Raw genomic sequence first — 21,735 nt, 5'->3', positions numbered from 1 at the left:
TTTGAAACAATTCCGTTCAATAATGACGCTAAAATCATCAAAATACCGAATACTGGGAGGTACGGTTATATGGGGCTATACGAAGACGTAGACCTGCACTGACAATTTTCTGTCATAGGCTATAGTATCCATTTCGAACTTCAAATACCAAATTTGAAACAATTCCGGTTAATAATGTCGCTAAAATCGTCAAAATACCGAATATTGGGAGGTACCGTCATATGGGAGCTATATGAAAACGTGGACCTACATGGCCCATTTACGAACCTAACCTGCCAACTGGAAAAATAAACATGTGTGCAAAATTTTAGCTTTCTATCTCAATTCGTTCGAAATATAACGTGAAGGGTATAAACATTTGGAAAGGGGTATACCTTAACCCCTCTGTTTAGGTATCTTTGCAATGTAAACTTTTAAAACACCGATACAAGTGTCTTCCATGCTTTAGCTCTGCTTTCAAAATATACTTGGATTTTCCCAAACAAAAACTTACTCAAGAACATCCCAAAGATTCGATATAGGTACTTCGGATATACCCGAAACTCTATATCTTTAAATTTCCTAACGGTTTTTTTTATAAAAATTTAACCCCTTCATACCCTTTGCCAGGAAATTCTCAAAAAATGTCACACATTTAAATTAAAAATTTCCTAACTGCTTTTTTGGCCAACAAATGCAACCCTTCTTATCCTTCCAAATGTGTATCTACACCCAGCCAAAAAAGGAAACCCTATAACGAACGAGTAACGAAACTTAACGAACTTTTGGCCCACTCAACGAAACTCTCCACCGCAAAAAAAACGAGACGGCGACTGCGCATAGCAATTCCAACTGGTGGGTCAGATGATGACAGTTGTATTGGGACTTGTAAACAAAACAACACTGGCACTTTCAACCCCGTTCCGTTCCGTTTGTCAAAGTCATATCCAGCAACAATAACACATACACACACAGACGAACAGACGGACAAAGAAAGGCCTAATACCCGTAATGTTGTCAGCTAGCCAGCCTTTCTCTTAGGGGCTGAACCACTTTTTCGCATTCGAAACCAATAACAAAAACAACAACAACGACGACGACAACTGAGAAGACGACTTCAACGAAAAAAGTCAGAACAGCAGGAAATTATCGATTTTCGCATGAGCGAGTTGAGAAATTCAGCAGCAGCAGTAGTTGAGGAGAGTTTCTAAAAGACGACGACAACGACGACGACGAAGAAAAAAATCGGAACAGAAAACTTTTAAGTTTTTTTTGCTTGGGTTTGTTGAGTCAAAGTTTTTTCCGTTTTCGGTTGCTGGTCGATTTTCACAAATCCAATTGAAATGATTTTGAGATTAGAATAGCAGCAGCGCCGTCGTTTCGTGTGAAATACCAAAAAAATCGAACCAAAGAAATAAATATTTCAGGTGTTCGGGCCATTTGTGTATCCATCCACAACACAGCAAAGGCAGGCAGGCAGGCGAGAACGAAAAAAAAACGCAGAAATAGCCCAACAACACCAACACAATGGCCGACACTGAATTCGAGGAATTCCATCGACCAATCTTCGAGACCCATACAATACCCTATGCCAGCAGTGCTGTGAGTGGAGTCAAGAAGTCAAATCCGCATACATTTTATTCGTAAGTTGAGATTTCAGGTTGACTACAATTTGAAGAAGAAAAAAAGAAAACCCCAGGAAGAAGAAGAAGCATAAGGACATGGTATGTCCTGCATGCATATGGAGGCTCGTGTGAAAAATTTGTGGAGAGACAAAAGACTAAAAAAAATCAATGAACCAACAAAACAGAGTTGTTATTGTTGTGATGGTCGGACAAGGACGAGATGGGGTGTTTGGGGTTTTCTGCCATTCTTCAATTGTTGTTGTCCCATAAATTCGATTTTATTGCATGTTTCCGTTTTTTTCTTTTCCAGCCTTATACCCAATAATGACATCGAAGACTCGCCATCTTCGAAAAGTGATACCTCCGATCAGGAGGACAATATCGACAATTGCAATAACAACAAACTGAGTCGTCAAGTCGAAGATGATGATGGCCTCAAGGTGGTCTCATTATCCTCAGATGGCTCATTGGACACAAATGATTCCTTTAACTCCCATCACCATCATCCCCTCAATCATCAGGATGCCATTGGTGGGCTCGTGGGCATTGGGTCCAGCAATGCCCATCATCAGGCCAATAACGGCAGTGGTGGTGGCCAGACTCCATCGCATAACATGATTATAACTGGACTCAACAATCAACAGCAAAGACGTCGCAGGAAATTGCCGGAAATTCCCAAAAATAAAAAATGTGAGTTTCGCCCTCCGTGTATGTGTGTGTGTGTGAGTTTGAGAGTATGTAGTGTAGCGTTGTGTTTTTTGTAGTTATTTTCGAATTGTAAATCTAACTCCTTATGTCCAATCCAATCAGTAGTTTCCCAATTAGTTTCAACTATCTCCCGTTTTCTAGTTGGACTTAGCCAAACTTTCTTGTTTTAGAAGTTATATTCTTTCCAAATTCTTGTAGCTTGAAAACCCTGTTTCAATTCTCCCCAAGTTCTTTATTTTTTTAACAAATATTGAATTTCTCTACTAAACTATTCTTAAGTTTGTACTCTCAATTACATGAATATTCAATCGTAGTGTTTTCTGATACTGAAAATTTGTTTCGAGCAACATCTTTATCCTCCTGGACAAAAGAAAAAACATAAACCTTAACGCCAGATATACCCTTCGGGATTTTTGACTTTATGTCACAGATTTTTCAAAACATCGACACAAAAATTTGAACCTAAAATCAAATTTTCTGACCAAGAGTTCTGCTACTACATAGAGGTACATAGAGATTCCCAAATGCCAGATTTCACCCAGTTTCTTCAGTAAAACGGGGCTAGGCTAAAACGTGGTCATATATGAAAAAAAAAATCAAAGGTATTCTAACCTAAGAGTGCCCAAAATGCCGGTCAAATTGGTAAAAAATGAGACATTGAAAAATCGACCAATATCATAAAATGGAGGGTATATTCGGTTTCCGTATTTTTTTTTTCATAGGCTGTAGTACTTATCACGAGCTACAAATACCAAATTTGAAACATTTCCGATCTATAATGTCTCTAAAATCATAAAAATATCGAATATTTGGAGGTACCGTTATTACAGACAGACAGACGGACATCGCCAAATCGACTTAGAATTTTACGCTGAACAAGAATATACATATGTCGAGACTCGAATATTTCGAGGAGTTACAACCGGAATGACAAAGTTAATATACCCTCCGCAGTATGGTGTAAAGTATAAAAATAATATCGGTATAGCCCAAATGTGACGGAAAACTCATTAATTGATTTTGAGTACAGTCAATTTGGTCATAGGTCCAGTTTTTACGTGGTGGAGGGTATAAAAAACTCCGTCCAGCTGAACTCAATCTCTGTTTAAATTTAATGTAAGAGGGAACATTATGAGTGACATACGAATAATTTTTAACATTTTTGAAAAATGTTAAAGGATATATTGATAGTACTTCAATCCCTTGAATCAGGGACAGAGGAGTTTTAAAATTTGTTTCCAAGTCTTTAATAGACTATTCAAGACCTGTTATATCAGTCAAACTCTAGGGACTTTAATAGCGGATTTAGCAAAATATATTTTCAATCATTGTAATAGCAGCTTTTAAATAATATTCATATTTATCATTTATTTGATATTTTCAATCGCTTCCACGATCTGAACCAGTTCTTTAATGGAGAGTTTCAAAAAATCCAAAGACTTTAGTTATATTTTTAAGCATATTGTTGATCCACTGGCAGGACTTTAATCGTGGAACTTGAAAGATATTATCAACAATTATCAGGACTTGTGTCAGTACTTTGATCTTGAAAATTTGAATGTAAGTCAATGTTGGTATGCAGGGGTGGGGTAAGGCTGAGTTTCTTAAAATTCGAACCTTTAGAATACTAACCAATAAAAAGCTGTATATTTTGCCGGGCCAAACTTTGAATACCCTCCACCATTTGGAACGAATTGTGAAATTTTCAAAAAAATAAAATCCATTAAAAATTCCGTTAAAATCCGAATGTAGCTATTATATTAGGGTCTATACGACGACATGAACCTGCATAGGTAACAATTGTCATAAGCCATTACAATACTCAAATGCGAAACTTAAAAAAAAATCGGTTAAAATGTCGATAAAATCAAAATACCGAATATCGGGAGGTACCGTTGTAAGGGGGCTCTACGAAGACGTAGACCTGCACAGACAATTTTCTGTGTTAGGCTGTAGTATCCATTACGAACTTTAAATACCAAATTCGAAACAATTCCGGTTAATTAATTCGCTAAAATCATCAAAATACCGAATATGGGGAGGTAACGTTATATGGGGGCTCTGGGAAGACGTGGAGGTCCACAGACAATTTTCTGTCTGAGGCTGATTTGAAATAATTTGAGTATAATTTTATCAATATTCTTCAATTTGTTCGGAAGCTAGAGTGATTTCCAAAAACGGACAGGTGAATAGACGGAAATAGGTTGATATGGTACAAAAGTTAAATATGGATGTTGACATTTACAACAGAACGAGGACGTTCTACAAAATCCGTCGGTTTTCCGACAGATGTATACCCTCAGCCAATGTTCGATTATTTAAATATATTTTGACTTCTGTTATGATTGTTTAAATTGTTGACCCTCTAGGGGGGGGAGGTTCCAAAGGAATGGGCCAATGTTGACCATTTACCAGAAGTAGAGGACCGATATATACCATTTTCACACCAAACCTTGGGTTAATAAAAATATTGTGATGTGTGTTATTTGAAGACAATCGGACACTTACATCACATTTTACGAGAATTATAATTATTCAAATTTTGACCCTTTGAGGGAGGTAGTTGATGGAGTAGACCGATATTGTCCATATTGACCTAGCACTGATACAAATATTATGATTTGCAAAGTTGGAGCAAAATCTGTTCTTCCTTCCTCTTTCTGTGCAGTAAAGCGTTTTTTTTTTTTTTTTTTTTTTTGAAAATTTCGATGTTGGGGATGTACCAGATGGAGTGGACCAACATTAACCATCTCCGAACCCGATCTAAGTTTTATAATAATATTACGCTGTACCAAGATTGGACCAAATCGGATATTAACTTTGAGAGTTATCGTGCGCACCGGCCAGACAGACAGACGGACATCGCTAGATCGACTCCAAATGTCCTGAAACCGATTTTTCCAAATATGCCTAGGTTCTATTTTTTTTTTCGACCTGTGTACATGGTCGACCCCACTTACTGTAGTCTTTACAATTTTGTATTTTTGAATACATGCTGGTTCTCAATTGTCGAGAAACCTCTCACCCCTAATAGGAGAAATCTACATACAATCTCGGATATATAAGGAAGCCTCTTAGGTCTGATTCCACAAATGTTTTGGTAAAATACACACCTACACATACATATGTACATTTCACTCCGAAACCTCTGCCTGATTTGGTCTTGTAGTTTAGTTGGAATTTAATTTATCTACAATGCGGCGATTTTTTGCAGCTTCCATTCTACATCTTTTAGGTGGCAATGTTGGTGGTAGCGGTGGCGGAGGTGGCTCCGCCGGCGGTAACGGTTATGACCATTCCAGCTTGGCCGACGAAATGTCTTCGGCACGCAATCGCAACGGCACCACAAACGCTGGTGGACGACAAAATCAACGATCATTTCTAACGCTCAAACACAGTTATCTTCTGGACGAAGATTCCAGTCCCGATTCGGAACGTCTGCAAAGTCTGGGCGATGTGGACAGCGGTCACAGTACCGCCCACTCGCCCACCGATTTTAAGAGTATGTCACCACAAATCACTTCCCCCGTATCGGAATCACCTGTGCCCCAGCCCTTTGGCGGGGTGCCATTTGCTCAGCTGGAAATGCTCGAGGCAACGCATCGGGGTCTGCACAAGTTCATACCACGTCACAACGATGAGATTGAAATCGAAATTGGGGATCCGGTCTATGTCCAGAAGGAGGCCGATGATTTGTGGTGTGAGGGCGTGAATTTGCGAACCGGTCGCCAGGGTATATTTCCCTCGGCCTATGCCGTGGACTTGGATTACAATGAATTCGATCCGACGGTGCAGCAGGTGAAAAAGGAACGTTATCTGTTGGGTTATTTGGGTTCGGTGGAGACACTGGCCCACAAGGGCACCGGTGTGGTGTGCCAGGCGGTGCGCAAGATTGTGGGCGAGTATGGTAATTCGCCCACAGGGCAAGTGTGTATATTGGAAATATCGGATCAAGGCTTGCGTATGGTAGATCGTTCTACGCCCAATGTAAGTTGGAAAAAAGAGTAGGGGGTGGAAGAAATTTTTAAGTGGTTATCTAATATAAATTCGATTTTCTCTCTCTCTCTCCCGCTCTCTCTCTCTCTCTTGCAGAACAAAAAGGATAAGAAACCTTGCATTGATTATTTTTACTCGCTTAAGAATGTCTCCTTTTGTGCATTTCATCCAAGGGATCATCGTTTTATTGGCTTCATAACCAAACATCCAACTGTGCAGCGTTTTGCTTGTCATGTTTTCAAGGGATCCGAATCGACCAGGCCTGTGGCAGAGGCTGTTGGGTAAGTGCGGAAAAAGTTTATGATTTTGACTCCAAACCGTAACTAATTTCAATTCCTTTTTTCAATTTTTTTCCAGACGTGCTTTCCAACGTTTCTACCAGAAATTTATTGAGACCGCTTACCCCATAGAGGACATTTACATTGAATAAATTAAGGCAGAAAAACGCAAAACCAAACCAACCGAACAACCGTTACTTTTCATATCGTTTCACAGTATTTCTTCGGTATATGAAAAGTCAATACATACATAAAGTATATAATATGTATATGTATATAATAAATATATAGGTACAAAACTTACTTACTTTCAAAACTCCCCCCTCTTTCTCGTAATATGCGTGGACTAGAGTCCCCCCTCTGAGAGATAAATGAAATTAGAAAGACGAAATGAAACTGAGAATAATAAAAGAATGAAAGCCAACACAATTTAATCAAATAAAACCTAAAGACAAGAGCATATTTGAAAGGGATTTAAGAGGCCACATTTGTTGTTGTGTTTTTATTGGGAATTTTCGATCTTCCAACAGAGGTGAAAAAATAACAAGGTAAGAATGTTTTTCAAGGACTAAAATAAACGTGGATCTTTTAAAGAATATTTTTTTAAAGGACCAGAATAAACGTGGATTTTTTAAAGATTTTTTAAGGACCAGAATAAACGTGGATTTTTTAAGGAATATTTTTTCAAGGACCGTCAGATCAATAAACGTGGATTTTTTAGAAACTATTTTTTCAAGGACCAGAATAATTGTGGATTCTTTAAAGAATATTTTTTCAAGGACCAGAAAAAACGTGGATTTTTTAAAGAATATTTTTTAAAGGACCAGAATAAACGTGGATTTTTAAAGAATATTTTTTCAAGGACCAGAATAAACGTGGATTTTTTAAAGAATATTTTTTTCAAGGACCAGAATAAACGTGGATTTTTTAAAGAATATTTTTTTCAAGGACCAGAATAAACGTGGATTTTTTAAAGAATATTTTTTTCAAGGACCAGAATAAACGTGGATTTTTTAAAGAATATTTTTTTCAAGGACCAGAATAAACGTGGATTTTTTAAAGAATATTTTTTCAAGGACCGTCAGATCACTAAACGTGGATTTTTTAAAGAATATTTTTTCAAGGACCGTCAGATCACTAAACGTGGATTTTTTAAAGAATATTTTTTCAAGGACCTTCAGATCACTAAACGTGGATTTTTTAAAGAATATTTTTTCAAGGACCGTCAGATCACTAAACGTGGATTTTTTAAAGAATATTTTTTCAAGGACCGTCAGATCACTAAACGTGGATTTTTTAAAGAATATTTTTTCAAGCAACAAATAAACGTGGATTTTTTAAAGAATATTTTTTCAAGGACCAAAGAACTAATAAACGTGAATTTTTTAAAGAATATTTTTTCAAGGACCAGAATAACGTGGATTTCTTAAAGAATATTTTTTCAAGGACCAGAATAAACGTGGATTTTTTAAAGAATATTTTTTCAAGGACCAGAATAAACGTGGATTTTTTAAAGAATATTTTTTCAAGGACCAGAATAAACGTGGATTTTTTAAAGAATATTTTTTCAAGGACCAGAATAAACGTGGATTTTTTAAAGAATATTTTTTCAAGGACCAGAATAAACGTGGATTTTTTAAAGAATATTTTTTCAAGGACCAGAATAAACGTGGATTTTTTAAAGAATATTTTTTCAAGGACCAAATAAACGTGGATTTTTTAAAGAATATTTTTTCAAGGACCAAATAAACGTGGATTTTTTAAAGAATATTTTTTCAAGGACCTTTAGATCAATAAACGGGGATTTTTTAAAGAATATTTTTTCAAGGACCTTTAGATCAATAAACAGGGATTTTTTGAAGAATATTTTTTTAAGGACCTTTAGATCAATAAACGGGGATTTTTTAAAAAATATTTTTTCAAGGACCTTTAGATCAATAAACGGGGATTTTTTAAAGAATATTTTTTCAAGGACCAAGTAAATATGGATTTTTTAAAGATTTTTTTAAGGACCAAATAAACGTGGATTTAAAAAAAATATTTTCAAAGGATCAATAACATATATATTATTAAGGGATCAATAAACGTGAATTTAAAAAAAAATATATATTATTAAGGGATCAAAAAACGTTGATTTTTAAAACAATATATATATTTTTAAAGGATCAATAAACGTGGATTTTTTTAAGAATATTTTTTTCAAGGACCAGAATAAACGCGGATTTTTTAAGAATATTTTCTCAAGGACCAGAATAAACGTGGATTTTTTAAAGAATATTTTTTCAAGGACCAAAGAACTAATAAACGTGAATTTTTTATGGAATATTTTTTCAAGGACCAAAGAACTAATAAACGTGGATTTTTTAAAGAATATTTTTTCAAGGACCAAAGAACTAATAAACGTGGATTTTTTAAAGAATATTTTTTCAAGGACAAAAGGACTAATAAACGTGGATTTTTTAAGAATTTTTTTTCAAGGATTAAAGGACTAATAAACGTGGATTTTTTAAGAATATTTTTTCAAGGACCAAAGAACTAATAAACGTGGATTTTTTAAAGAATATTTTTTCAAGGACCAAAGAACTAATAAACGTGGATATTTTAAAGAATATTTTTTCAAGGACCAAAGAACTAATAAACGTGGATTTTTATACCCACCACCATACATAGTATCGAGGGTATATTATTGATCAGCGTAAAATTCTAAGACGATTTAACACTGTCCGTCCGTCCGTATGTTGTAATCACGCTAGAATCAACACGAATAAAGATTGGTATCGGTATCTCCGAATATTGGGCATTTTGATGATTTTAGCGAGATTTTTAGCGGAATTTTTTTAAAATTTCGTATTTAAAGTTCGAAATGGGTACTACAACCAATGACAAAAAAAATGTCTATTTAGGTCCACGTCCTCATATAGCCCCAAAATAACCGATTTTCTGATATTTCGTTGATATTAGCCACATTATTCACCTCAATTGTTTTAAATTTCGTATTTTAAATTTGAAATCAGTACTACAGTCTATGACAAAATTTTGCACCACCACGTCTCCGTATATAACGGTTTTCATTGAGGTTTTTTTTTTGCTTCAAAAATCTAAAAACCACCATTAGAAGACGGGAAGTCCCGTTTAAAATCCACTATTAGAGGTCAGAAAATCTAGAATTAGAGATCACCAAATATTATTTAAAAAAAAAATAATGTCCGATAGTCCTTTTTAAGAAATCCACAATAAAAGTTCAAAGTGTCCAACGTTTATGGGTAGGAAAGTCTACAACAATATCCAATATTAGAGAGTCTGTTTATAAAAAATCACGATTAGCAGTCAGAGAGTACGTTAAAAAAAACACACGATTAAAATTCGAATATCACATTTTACAAAATCCACGGTTAGAGGTGACATAGTCCCATTTAAAAATCCACGATGGGGTGTCAGAGAATCCTATTAAAAATCTTCGGCAGGGGGGTCCATTTTAAAATTAACGATTAAATAATCACAAAAAGGACGGTCCCTTTGAAAAATTCAGAATCAGAATCCAAATAATCATTTTTAAAACTGCTGGCTGTCCTATACGGGTGAGATAAAAAAAAAAAACTGTAACCAATTTCAGACTGCTGTCATTTTAAGTCACTCGTCCGACAGCTGTTAAAATTATTCCAGTGACAGCTCACTATATTGTTTACAAGCGTACAAAAGCATTTTGGTGAGAATTTTCAAGAAAAAATGCTATTCGTGATGGAATTCAAGCGTGATAGTGTGATTTCTTTACATTTGGCTGGAAAACCGCAAATGGCTATCGTTAGAGCACTCCAGCATTTAAATGTGAATAAATATTTTGTGTCTCGTACTATCGCTCGTTACCGATTACGTGATACTGGTAGCGTAGCCCGACATATGTCAAGGATGTGCCCGGAAGAAAACAGCAACATGGTTTGAAAAGTAAAGAAGCGATTTGATAGAAACCCGCATCACAGTAACCGAAAAATGGCTCGTGAGCTGAACATATCGCACTACTCCATTCGGCAAATATTGAAAAATGAGCTCGTGGTAAAGCCATTGAAATTCCAAGAAATGCAAGAACTTACACCTCAACAGAAAGAAAATAGACTCAAAAGAGTTAAAGAGTTGCTTCGCTTGGCCGAAAGTGGTGAGCTGCCGAATTTGGAATTTGGTTTTCACCGATGAAAAACATTCGTTGTCCGCAGTTTATAAACAAACAAAATGATCGTGTTTACTTGCCAAAGAGGTCAGCTGAAAATGTGCACCTTCGGTTGGTCACCAGAACTCAAGCGCCGCTCGTATTAATCGACCGTGGCATCAGAATAAATGCCGAATATTATCGCGAAAATATTCTGGAGGGTGTACTAAAGCCTTGGACCGGCAAACATTTTGGCCGCAGACCTTGGACATTACAACAGCACTCAGCACCATCGCACTCAGCACGCGCCACCAAAAAATGATTACAAAATGAGGTTCCTCGCTTCATTTCCAGCGCACAATGACCACCTAAATCTCCTTATACCAATCCGTTGGACTATTGTATCTGGAGTATTTTGGAAAGCAAGGTTGTCACTAAAAAATACCAAAGTGTCGATCACCTCAAGCAAGCGCTTCGCCGAGAATGGGCCAAAATACCACAGAGCAACATTCGGGCAGTGTGTGACGGTTTCATGGGACGTTTGAAGGCCATAATTCGTGCCAAAGGTGACGAATTCGGACAAATCTAAATGTATTCTAAAATTTAATGCTCTTTCCGACATTTTTTGCTTTCATTCATTAAAATTAAAAAAATATATAAAAATTATGGGGCTTGACTTTGTTGCAGTTTTTTTATCTCACCCTGTATGTGTGTATGAAAAAGTAGACCTACATTGAATATTTTTTGCGAGGTGTGTTTAACTACCCATTGAGAGCCGGAAATATTAAATAACAGCTGATTTGGTTGGAGATTGGGATCGAATCTTCAAAATACCATAAATTAGGTATATGGCGATGCTATACCAAAGAGTGGTCTTACATCGTATTTTTCTTTTTTTTTTTTTTTGTGAGACGGTAAACTTCCCATCATTGAACATATGTTGCGAAGAGTTCAAATACCCATGGAGAGCTCGAAATATAAAATTACAGCTATTTTGATTCAAGCATTAAAGCTTCCAAATCGGGTGGTAATGGTGTAATGGTGGTAACAAGCATAAAAAAAAGATAATAAAAAATAAAATAATAACAAGTAAAAAGCAGCTAATTTCGGTCGGGCCGAACTTTTAATACCCTCCACCATTTCGAAGAAACTTGATTTTTTGACATAGGTTTTACTACCAATTAGGATCTTCCACTACGAAATTTGAAACGATTCCGATAATGTCGCTAAAATCATAAAAATACCGAAAATCGGGAGGTATCGTTATATGGGGGGCTATACGAAAACGACATGGACCGATATGGCCCATTTACGAACTTAACCTGTCTACTGGTAAACTATACATGTATGCCACATTTTAGCCTTCTATCTCAATTCGTTTGAAAGATAGCGTGATTACAACAGACAGACAGACGGACATCGCAAGATCGTCTTAGAATTTTACACTGATCCAGAATATATATGCTTTGTAGGGTATATTATAAATATTTCGAGGAGTTACAAGCGGAAAGATAAAGCTAATAACCCCCCATAGAATGGTGGAGGGTATAAAAATAGCAGCAACAATAAAACAACCATTTTTTTAAATTTATCAATTATTTTGCATCCTTATATTTTGTCCTGTCTTAAATACATTTATTAATAATATATACAAACTTTGTTGTTGTTGTTGTTGTTTTTTATTATTTTTGTTTTTGTGTTTTTCTAAGACTATAATTTTTCTAGTTTTCTTATTAGTTATTTCTTACGTTTATTTGTTGATCATTGTCATTGACTAAAATTACTTAAAAAAATTAACGATTTCAATTTACAATATTTTTTATTGTTGTCTATGCTATTCCATGCTAATTTAATGTTATGCTATTATTAATTTTTAAATTTTTTATATATCTAAATAAATCTGTACAAAACTTCAGTTTTTTTATATATACATGACTATAATACAAATTGAGGTTATGTCCAGGGAGAAATAGTGGGTAGGGAGTTGGAGGAAAAAATATTAAAAAAAATATATCAAAAAAGTATAACAAATATGAAAAATATATAAAAAAAGTTATAAAAAATATAAAAAATAAAAATGTAACAGCTTAATTTTTTGGATTTTTTGGTGCTGTTAAAAATATTAATATATAATTAAAATTAAGGTTATGTCCAGGGAGAAATAGTGGTTAGGGAGGTAGAGGAAAAAAATATTTAAAATAAAAATAAAATAAAAAATATATATAAAAAAATATAAAAAATAAAATAAAAAAAAATTAAAATAAAATATAAAAAATATAAAATAAAATATAAAAAATAATAATAAAAGTTTAACCGCACATTGTGTTGTTTTTTTTTTTTTTTTTTTTTTTTGATTTTCTTAAAAAGACTGCGAACAATCTCGATCTTTTTCATGAGAGTACTTTATTTTCATTTCAAAAAAGATTCTCCATAACCCTAATTTTTCTTGTGATTTAAAACTCCCCATCCACCCAATGGATAATTTCAATAATTACATGCTACCCTACATTGTCTTACGATTAAAAACTAATATAAAATGGTTGCAAATTCCGAGTCCCTCTTAGATCCTATGATGACTACATTTAAATTTTATAATTGACTTTTGACTCGTGTATGCGCTGTGAGTGATTGTAAAAAACATGGAAATGTGAGAATGGGATGTAACTCAAAATAAAAAATAATAGAGAAAGAGAAAATTGTTAAAAATACAAAAAAATGAAAATTTATAGGACAACGCATGATCTGAGGTGTCCACATGGGGGAACCAATTAATTTGGGTACAGAGGGAACATATTCTCCTGAAAACTGTATTTCAACGTTTTTTGGAACACAAATAATATTAGAGCTTATTTTTTATACACGGTAGTGAAAAAATCCCTAGGAAATTCTAGGTCCCGCAGAGTGTGTCCCAAGAATATATTATACCCTCCACCATACTATGGAGGGTATACGAACTATGTCATTCCGTTTGTAACTCCTCAAAATACTCATGTAAGACCCAACAAAGTACATATATTTTTGATCAGCGTAAAATTCTATATCAATTTAGGGATGTCCGTCCGTCTGTCTGTTGTAATCACGCTATCTTTCGAACAAATCGAGATAGAAGGCTAAAATTTTGCAGACATGTTTATTTTGCCAGTAGGCAGGTTAAATTCGTAAACGGGCCATGTAGGTCCACATTTTCATATAGGCCCCATATAACGATACCTCCCGATATTCGGTATTTTGATGATCTTAGCGACATGATTCACCGGAATTGTTTCAAATTTCGCATTTGAAGTTCGTAATAAATACTACAGCCTATGCCAGAAAATTGTCTGTGCGGGATTATGAAAAAAGTTGCGTATGCAGGTCCACGTCGGCGGTCCATGTCGTCGGCTACATTCGGTATTTTTAAGATTTTAAAAGAATTCTTAATGGATTTTAATTTTTTGAAAATTTGCCAAATTTGTACCAAATTGTGGACGGTATTCAAAGTTCGGCCCGGCCGAACTTACAGCTTTTTTACTTGTTTTCTACTCTTGAATGGACATTTAAGTGAAATGTTTAATTATTTTAATTTATTTATAATTTATTTTGTTAGAAAGTATGGTCGTTTGCACAGAGTGATGTGTTGATAAGTGTGGTCGTTTACACAAAGTGACGTTTTGGAATGTATGGTCGTTCACACAAAGTGGCGTGTTAGAAAGTATGATCGTTTGCACAAAGTGATATTTTGGAAAGTATGGTCGTTCACACAAAGTGACGGTTAGAAAGTACGGTCGTTTGCACAAAGTGATGTTTTGGAAAGTATGGTCGTTTGCACTAAGTGATGTTTTAGAAAGTATGGTCGTTCACACAAAGTGACGTGTTAGAAAGTATGGTCGTTTGCACAAAGTGACATTTTGGAAAGTATGGTCGTTCACACAAAGTGACGTGTTAGAAAGTATGGTCGTTTGCACAAAGTGATGTTTTGAAAAGAATGGTCGTTCACACAAACTGACATGCTTGAAAGTATGGTCGTTTACACAAAGTGACGTTTTGGTAAGTAGGGTCGTTCATACAAAGTGACGTGTTAGAATGTATGGTCGTTTGGACAAAGTGATATTTTGGAAAGTATGGTCGTTCACACAAAGTGACGTGTTAGAAAGTATGGTCGTTTGCAAAAAGTGATGTTTTGAAAAGAATGGTCGTTCACACGAAGTGATGTTCTGAAATTTTACGGATTTTCTTGCAATAATTTTTTTCAACCGAAGCCTTGTTTTATTTAGAGCTTCGTTTTTTTTTTTTTTTTTTTTTTTTTTTTTTTTGCTGCAGTAATTTAAACTTATAACTTTTTGGCTCAGTTTTATTTTTTTATTTAAGGAATAGAAACAGCATTCAAATTAGTATCAAAAACTAGACCAAGGCTTTAATGCACCCTCCAGAATATTTTCGCGATAATATTCGGCATTTATTCTGATGCCACAGTCGATTAATACGAGCGGAGAGCGACCTGTTATTGCGGTCCACACCATCACCATGGCCGGCGCTCGAGTTCTGATGGTAAACCGAAGGTGCACATTTTCAGCTGACCTCTTTGCCAAGAAAACACGATCATTTTGCTTGTTTGTTGAGAAAACCAAATTCGGTAGTTCACCACTTTCGGCCAAGCGAAGCAGTTCTTTAGCTCTTTTGAGTCTATTTTCTTTCTTTTGCGGTGTAAGTTCTTGCACTTTTTGGCATTTCAATGGCTTTACCCCGAGCTCATCTTTCAATATTTGCCGAATGAAATATTGCGATATGTTCAGCTCACGAGCCATTTTCGGCCACTGCGACGCGGGTTACGATCAAATCGCTTCTTTATTTTTCGAACCATTCCTGCTGATGTTGCTGTTTTCTTCCGTCCACTTCCTTGACGTCGCTACTGGCTATGCTATCAGTATCACGATAACGAGCGATGGTAAGGAACACAAAACATTTATTCACATTTAAATGCTGGAGTGCTCTAACGATAGCCACTTGTAGTTTTCCAGTCAAGTATAGAGAAATCACGCTATCACGCTTGAATTCCATCACGAATAACTTGTTTTCTGGAAAATTCTCACCAAAATGCTTTTGTACGCTTGTAAACAATATAGTGAGCTGTCACTGGAATAATTTTAACAGCTGTCGGGCGAATGGCTTAAAATGACAGCAGTAAAGTTGGTTGCAGTTTTTTCATCTTACCCTGTATATGCAAAAAATGTAAGCCGAAAATTTCAAAAAACAATTATTTTAAAAAAAAAAAAAAAACTTAATTTTCGATCTAACTTTAAAAAAACGCCGAAACTACTACTTTCATAATCTGCTGGGCTTTTTTTCCTATAATTACTTTTTTTGTATTGCACAGTGTTATCTGGACAAAGTACCTTTACCGAATTCAGCTCTATTGGGTCGTAATAGTCCAACTCAAAGAAAAAAATCAAGTTCACCTAGATCTGAAGAAATATGCCTTTAAGACAACCCTCTTATATATGGAGATTTTAAAAATATTAGATCTTAATGCCTTCACAAAAAAATTTATTTTTTGGGATCCATCAGTCCATGCAGGAAGTGTCTTCGAAATCAACTCAAAACCAAAAAAATATTGGAAATATAAATTTGTTGTTTGTTTTCTTTGTTAATAAGGCTTTTTTGTTTTATTTATTTTTTTTTTCTTTCAATTGTTTCATCTTGATTTCTTTTTATTAATTTAATTTATGCTAAACTTATGATATAATTTTGTTTTTATAATAATAATCCTTTTACAATAATAATAATATTAATTAATTAATAATAATAATAATAAAATATGTATCAATGCGTTCTCCAGTTTATGTTGTTTTTTGTTTGTGTGTGTGTTCTTTGACAATAATATTTGCTGGTTTGTTGGTTTATGTTTTTGTTTTGAAATTCAACGATCAATTACACATTTAAAAAAATAATAATAATAAAAATTAAAAAAAGACTTCTTCTTTTTTCAATAATATTATAAATATATACACATGTACAAGTTAATCTAACTAGAATCTAAAAAGTTATATATAGATGTATTTATTTATTTATTCATATACAATAATAATCTTATCAATATATACAATGTATATATATATATATATATGTGAGTGGGCGTATTTGCTTTTTTTCTCAATTTGTTTTGTTTTTGTCCCTCTTTTGTTTAGATTTTCGTTTTTTCTTTTTGATTTGGTATATATAAATAAATATATACTAATGTTTTGGAATTCTCTTGTCGCTTGGTTTATTAAATTATTACAAACTAGTTTTGTTTTATTTAAACTATTGTTATTATTATGTGATTTATCTTTCATTATTTGTTTTTTTTCATTTCAAAATTAATTTCAATTCAATTACTTAAATATATACAGAGAAAGTCTTGATAGAAGGAAGGAGGAGGAGGAAAAGAAGGATAGATTTGGACAGAGGATATAGAAAGAGGGTCATAAATGTGGGGGTCTTCTTTGTTTTGTTTGTAACGTATTTGTGTATGTATGTTTTGTATTTAATTATATACATATATATATATATGTATTGTTTCTTCAATGATTGCTAGCTGATATTTATTGTATATGTAGATAGAATTCTATATATAAAAAAAAATTATATAAATTTTTGCTAAAAGCTTGTTATTTTTTCACATCAGTATTTTACAAAACAAGATTTGTTTTTTACCTTTTTATGTGGAATATCATAAAAATTCTTCAGAAAAAAATATTATTTAAATTTTTTTAATTCGCATATTTCGGTTTTCGAATTAAAAAAAAAACATAAAACTTTGTTAAAGCTTAAAGCTTCTTGGCAATAGGAAACCCATAACATATTCTCAAGTAAGATTAAGTATATCGTTTGAATTTAGAAGCAACTAGATTGGACTTTTTGAAAATTAGAAGAATCTTATGAGAAATAGCAACCCATTTTGATCCCATTGAGGAATAAGACATAGATTTCAAACTACAAACGATATACTTTCAATTACATGCAGCAATACTATAACAGTGGTTAAATAAAATTTTTAAATAATAGTTTTAAGAGTATTATGATAATTTTTTTAAGTAAAATGTTAAAAAAAGAAAAAAATTGGAACTCAAGATATTTGCTTTTTTGTTTTTCTAAAACAGATTACAATGCTTAATAATAATTATATTTATTTTTAAGGTTTTCTTTTGAGGACTTCTCAGAGGATTTTATGTAATATAAATAATAAATTATTTTAAATAATAAATAATTAATTTTAAAAAAATAAAATTTCAAATACAAAAAAATAAAATAAAATAAAAATATAAACATTCTTTAAAAAAAAAAAAACATTTTGTCACAACTAATATTTTTTTATAAAATATCATTTTTTATTTCAATGTTTCTTTAAGTAAAAGATTACTTAAAAGTAATTACTTTGTCGATAAAGAAAATATTTATAATTTTTTATTATAAATTTTGAGCCACAAAAAAATTATTTTAAAATAAAATAGTTTGAATAAAAATTTACAATTTATAATAACAACAAAAATATTTTCCTGTGGTATATGTTTGTAATCTTTTACTTTCCAAAAAGAATATTTTGAAAAAAAAATTAAAATAATTTATAATAAAGAATATTTTGTTTTATGAATACAATATTTGAAATCTTATAATTTCAATAAAAACAATATTCTGAATAAAGAAATGTAATATTTATATTATTTTTTTATGGTTTAAATATTTATAATCTTTTGTTTTCAATCAAATAAAAAATGTAATAATTATAATAAAAAGAAAAAATTAATGAAAAAATGTTCCGCATAAAAAAATAAATTATTTGAAAAAAAAGTACTTTTTATTTTTAAAATAAATTGAAAAATATTTGTATATTGATATTTTAAATTTTTTTATTTATATATTTTATTTTTTATAAAAATATTTTTTTTATTTTTCATTTATTTTATTTTTAATTTTTTTTCAAAAGAAGTCAAAAAATTATAATTTAATTTATTTTTTATTTATATATTTTATTTTATTTTTTATTTATATATTTTATATCTTATTTAATTATTTATTTTTTTCAAAAGAATTTTTTTTTCAAAAAATTATGATTTAATTTATTTTTTATTAAATTATTTATTTTATTTTTATTCTTTTTTTTCAAAAGAAGTTTTTATTCAAAAAATTATAATTTAATTTATTTTTTATATATATATTTTATTTTTACTAATTTTTTATATACTGTTTTAATTATATATTTTTTACTTATTTAATTATTTATTTTATTTTTTATTTTCAAAACAAATTTTTATTCAAAAAATTGTAATTTATGTTTCATTAAATTATTTATTTTATTTATATATTTTTTATTTAATTATTTATTTTATTTTTAATTTTTTTTCAAAAGAATTTTTTATTCAAAAGTTATAATTTAAGATATTTCTTATTTATTTTTTATCGTTTATTTATTTTTTTATTTATATTTTTGTAAAAATTTAAACAATATTTTTTATAAAGTAATATTTTATTAAAAAATGCATATATTTTAAAACTTTCTTGAAAACAAAATCTTTTTCCAAAAAAGTAAATTTTAAAATTTAATAAAAAATATGAAACAAGATTTTGTTCATTTGTAAATTAATACTTTTTCCCAAAAATATCATATTTTTCAATAAAACAAAATTGTTTTCATTTCAATTGTGTCTCATATTTTTTTTATTTTATTTATTTATTATTTTTTTATATATTTATAATTTTATTTATTTACTATTTTTTATTTCATTATTATTTATTTATTATTACTTATTATTTTCTAAAAACAACAATTTATTTTAAATTATTAAATATTTTATGAAAAAAATTTATACTTTTTTAAACTTTCTTTATAAAAATCTTTAAATTTAAAAAAAAACAGACAAGTTAATTTGAAAAATAATATTTTGTTCGTTGAAAATTAATACTTTTCCAGTAAAATATAATATTTTCCAATTAAATTGTATTCCATTTCGGTTTTATTTCATTTATTTATAATTTTGTTTTATTTATTTTTATCTTTATTTTATTTATTTTTAATTTTATTTATTTATTTTTAATTTTATTTTATTCATTTTTAATTTTATTTCATTTATTTTTATTTTTTTTTTATTTATTTATAATTTGGTTTATTTGCTACTTTGTTTATTTTGTTATTAAATTCATTTCACTCATTTATATTTTGTTTTTGTTAAAATATTTTTAAATGAAAAAAAAAATGATTTCAATTAAATTATGTTTTATTGCAGTTTTATTTAATTTATAATTTTTTTTTTTTTAATGTATAATTTTGTTATTTTTACCAATGTTTTTTATTTATTTTATTATTCTTATTATATTTATTTATAATTTGTTTTCACACTTACTTATTGTTTTATTTATTTATATTTTTGTTTATTTATTATTACATGTGTTTATTATATATTCGTTTATTTTATTTTATTCACAACAATTTTAAAATAATAAGTATTTTTCAGTAATTTTTTTTTATTTTATTATTTTTTGTTTTGTTATTTTTTATTTAATTATTTTTTATTTTATTAATTTTTGCTTGATTATTTTTTATTTTATTATTTTTTATTTCATAATTGTTTATTTAATTATTTTTTATTTTATTATTTTTTATTCTATTATTTTTTATTAAATTATTTTTTTATTATTTTTATTATATTATTTTTAATTTAATTATTTTTTATTTTATAAATTTTTTGTTTCATTTATATATTGTTCAATTTATTTATTTTTTATTCAGTCATTAGTTTTTTATTATTTTATTTTTTTTAATTACTTTTAATTTTTATTCTACTATTTTTTATTTAATTATTTTTTTATTATTTTATTTTTAATTTAATTATTTTTTATTTTATTACTTTTTATTTTATTATTTTTTATTTTATTATTTTTCATTTTATTTTTTTTTATTATTTTTTTTTTATTTTATTATTTTTTATTTTATCATTTAATTAATTATTTTTTATTTATTTATTTTATTATTTAATTATTTTTTATTTATTATTTAATTAATTAATTTTTTATTTTATTAATTTTTAATTAATTTATTTTTTATTTTATTATTTTTTATTTAATTATTTTTTATTATTTTATTTTTAACTTAATTATTTTTTATTTTATTATTTTTCATTTTATTATTTTCTATTTTATTATTTTTTTTATTTTATTATTTTTTTTATTTTATTATTTTTTATTTTATCATTTAATTAATTAATTTTTATTTATTTATTTTATTATTTAATTATCTTTTTATTTATAGTTTTTATTTAATTAATTTTATTATTTTTTATTTTATCATTTAATTAATTATTTTTTAAATTATTTTTTATTTATTTCTTTTTCCTTATTATTTAATTATTTTTTTATTTAATATTTGTATTTAATTAATTAATTTTTAATTTTATTAATTTTTGTTTAATTTTTTTTTATTTTATTTTATTATTTTTATTACACTATTTTTAATTTAATTATTTTTTATTTTATAAATTTTTTGTTTCATTTATATTTTGTTTAATTCATTTATTTTTTATTCAGTCATTAGTTTTATATTATTTTATATATTTAATTTTATTATTTTTTATTTTATTACTTTTTAACTTAATTATTTTTTATTCTATTATTTTTTATTTAATTATTTTTTTATTTTAATTTTTTTTTATTGTATTATTTTTCATTTAATTATTTTTTATTTTTTAATCTTTATTTTATTATTTGTTATTTTATTATTTTTCATTTTATAATTTTTTTTTTATTTTATTATTTTTTATTTAATTATTTTTTATTTTATTATTTTTTATTTAATTGTTTTTTATCTTATAAATTTTATGTTTCATTTATATATTGTTTAATTTATTTATTTTTTATTCAGACATTAGTTTTTTATTATTTTATTTAATATTTTATTTTGTTTATTTAATTTGTTGTCTTTTGTAAAAAAAAATGAATTGTCTTCAACGAATTCCATTTTAAAATGACACGTCCGTCCAACGGAGCTTCGGTAACACAA

The 21,735-nt window shown here is 29.4% G+C and overlaps 1 protein-coding gene across 3 annotated transcripts in view; it reads left to right on the top strand.

Annotated features, from left to right (window-relative positions):
• The first annotated feature begins 914 nt into the window (after window positions 1-914).
• Window positions 915-21,735, top strand: part of LOC101898629 (JNK-interacting protein 1) — a 37,986-nt gene continuing 17,165 nt past the window's right edge. Inside the window, exons 1-5 of one of the 3 annotated variants that reach the window (XM_059119497.1) lie at window positions 915-1,622; window positions 1,915-2,294; window positions 5,527-6,299; window positions 6,405-6,589; window positions 6,666-6,743. In XM_059119497.1, coding sequence (XP_058975480.1) covers window positions 1,507-1,622; window positions 1,915-2,294; window positions 5,527-6,299; window positions 6,405-6,589; window positions 6,666-6,738 — 1,527 coding nt within the window. In that variant the 5' untranslated portion in view covers window positions 915-1,506 and the 3' untranslated portion in view covers window positions 6,739-6,743. Of the gene's footprint in view, window positions 1,623-1,914; window positions 2,295-5,526; window positions 6,300-6,404; window positions 6,590-6,665; window positions 7,074-21,735 lie in introns of those variants that run through there. The other 2 variants (XM_059119498.1, XM_011297492.3) reach the window with 2 other exon arrangements.

The sequence above is a fragment of the Musca domestica genome, unplaced genomic scaffold (genome assembly GCF_030504385.1).
Source record: "Musca domestica strain aabys unplaced genomic scaffold, Musca_domestica.polishedcontigs.V.1.1 15, whole genome shotgun sequence".
NCBI lineage: Eukaryota > Metazoa > Arthropoda > Insecta > Diptera > Muscidae > Musca > Musca domestica.
The sequence above is the reverse complement of the archived record's forward strand: the minus strand, read 5'-3'. Positions and strand labels throughout refer to the sequence as shown.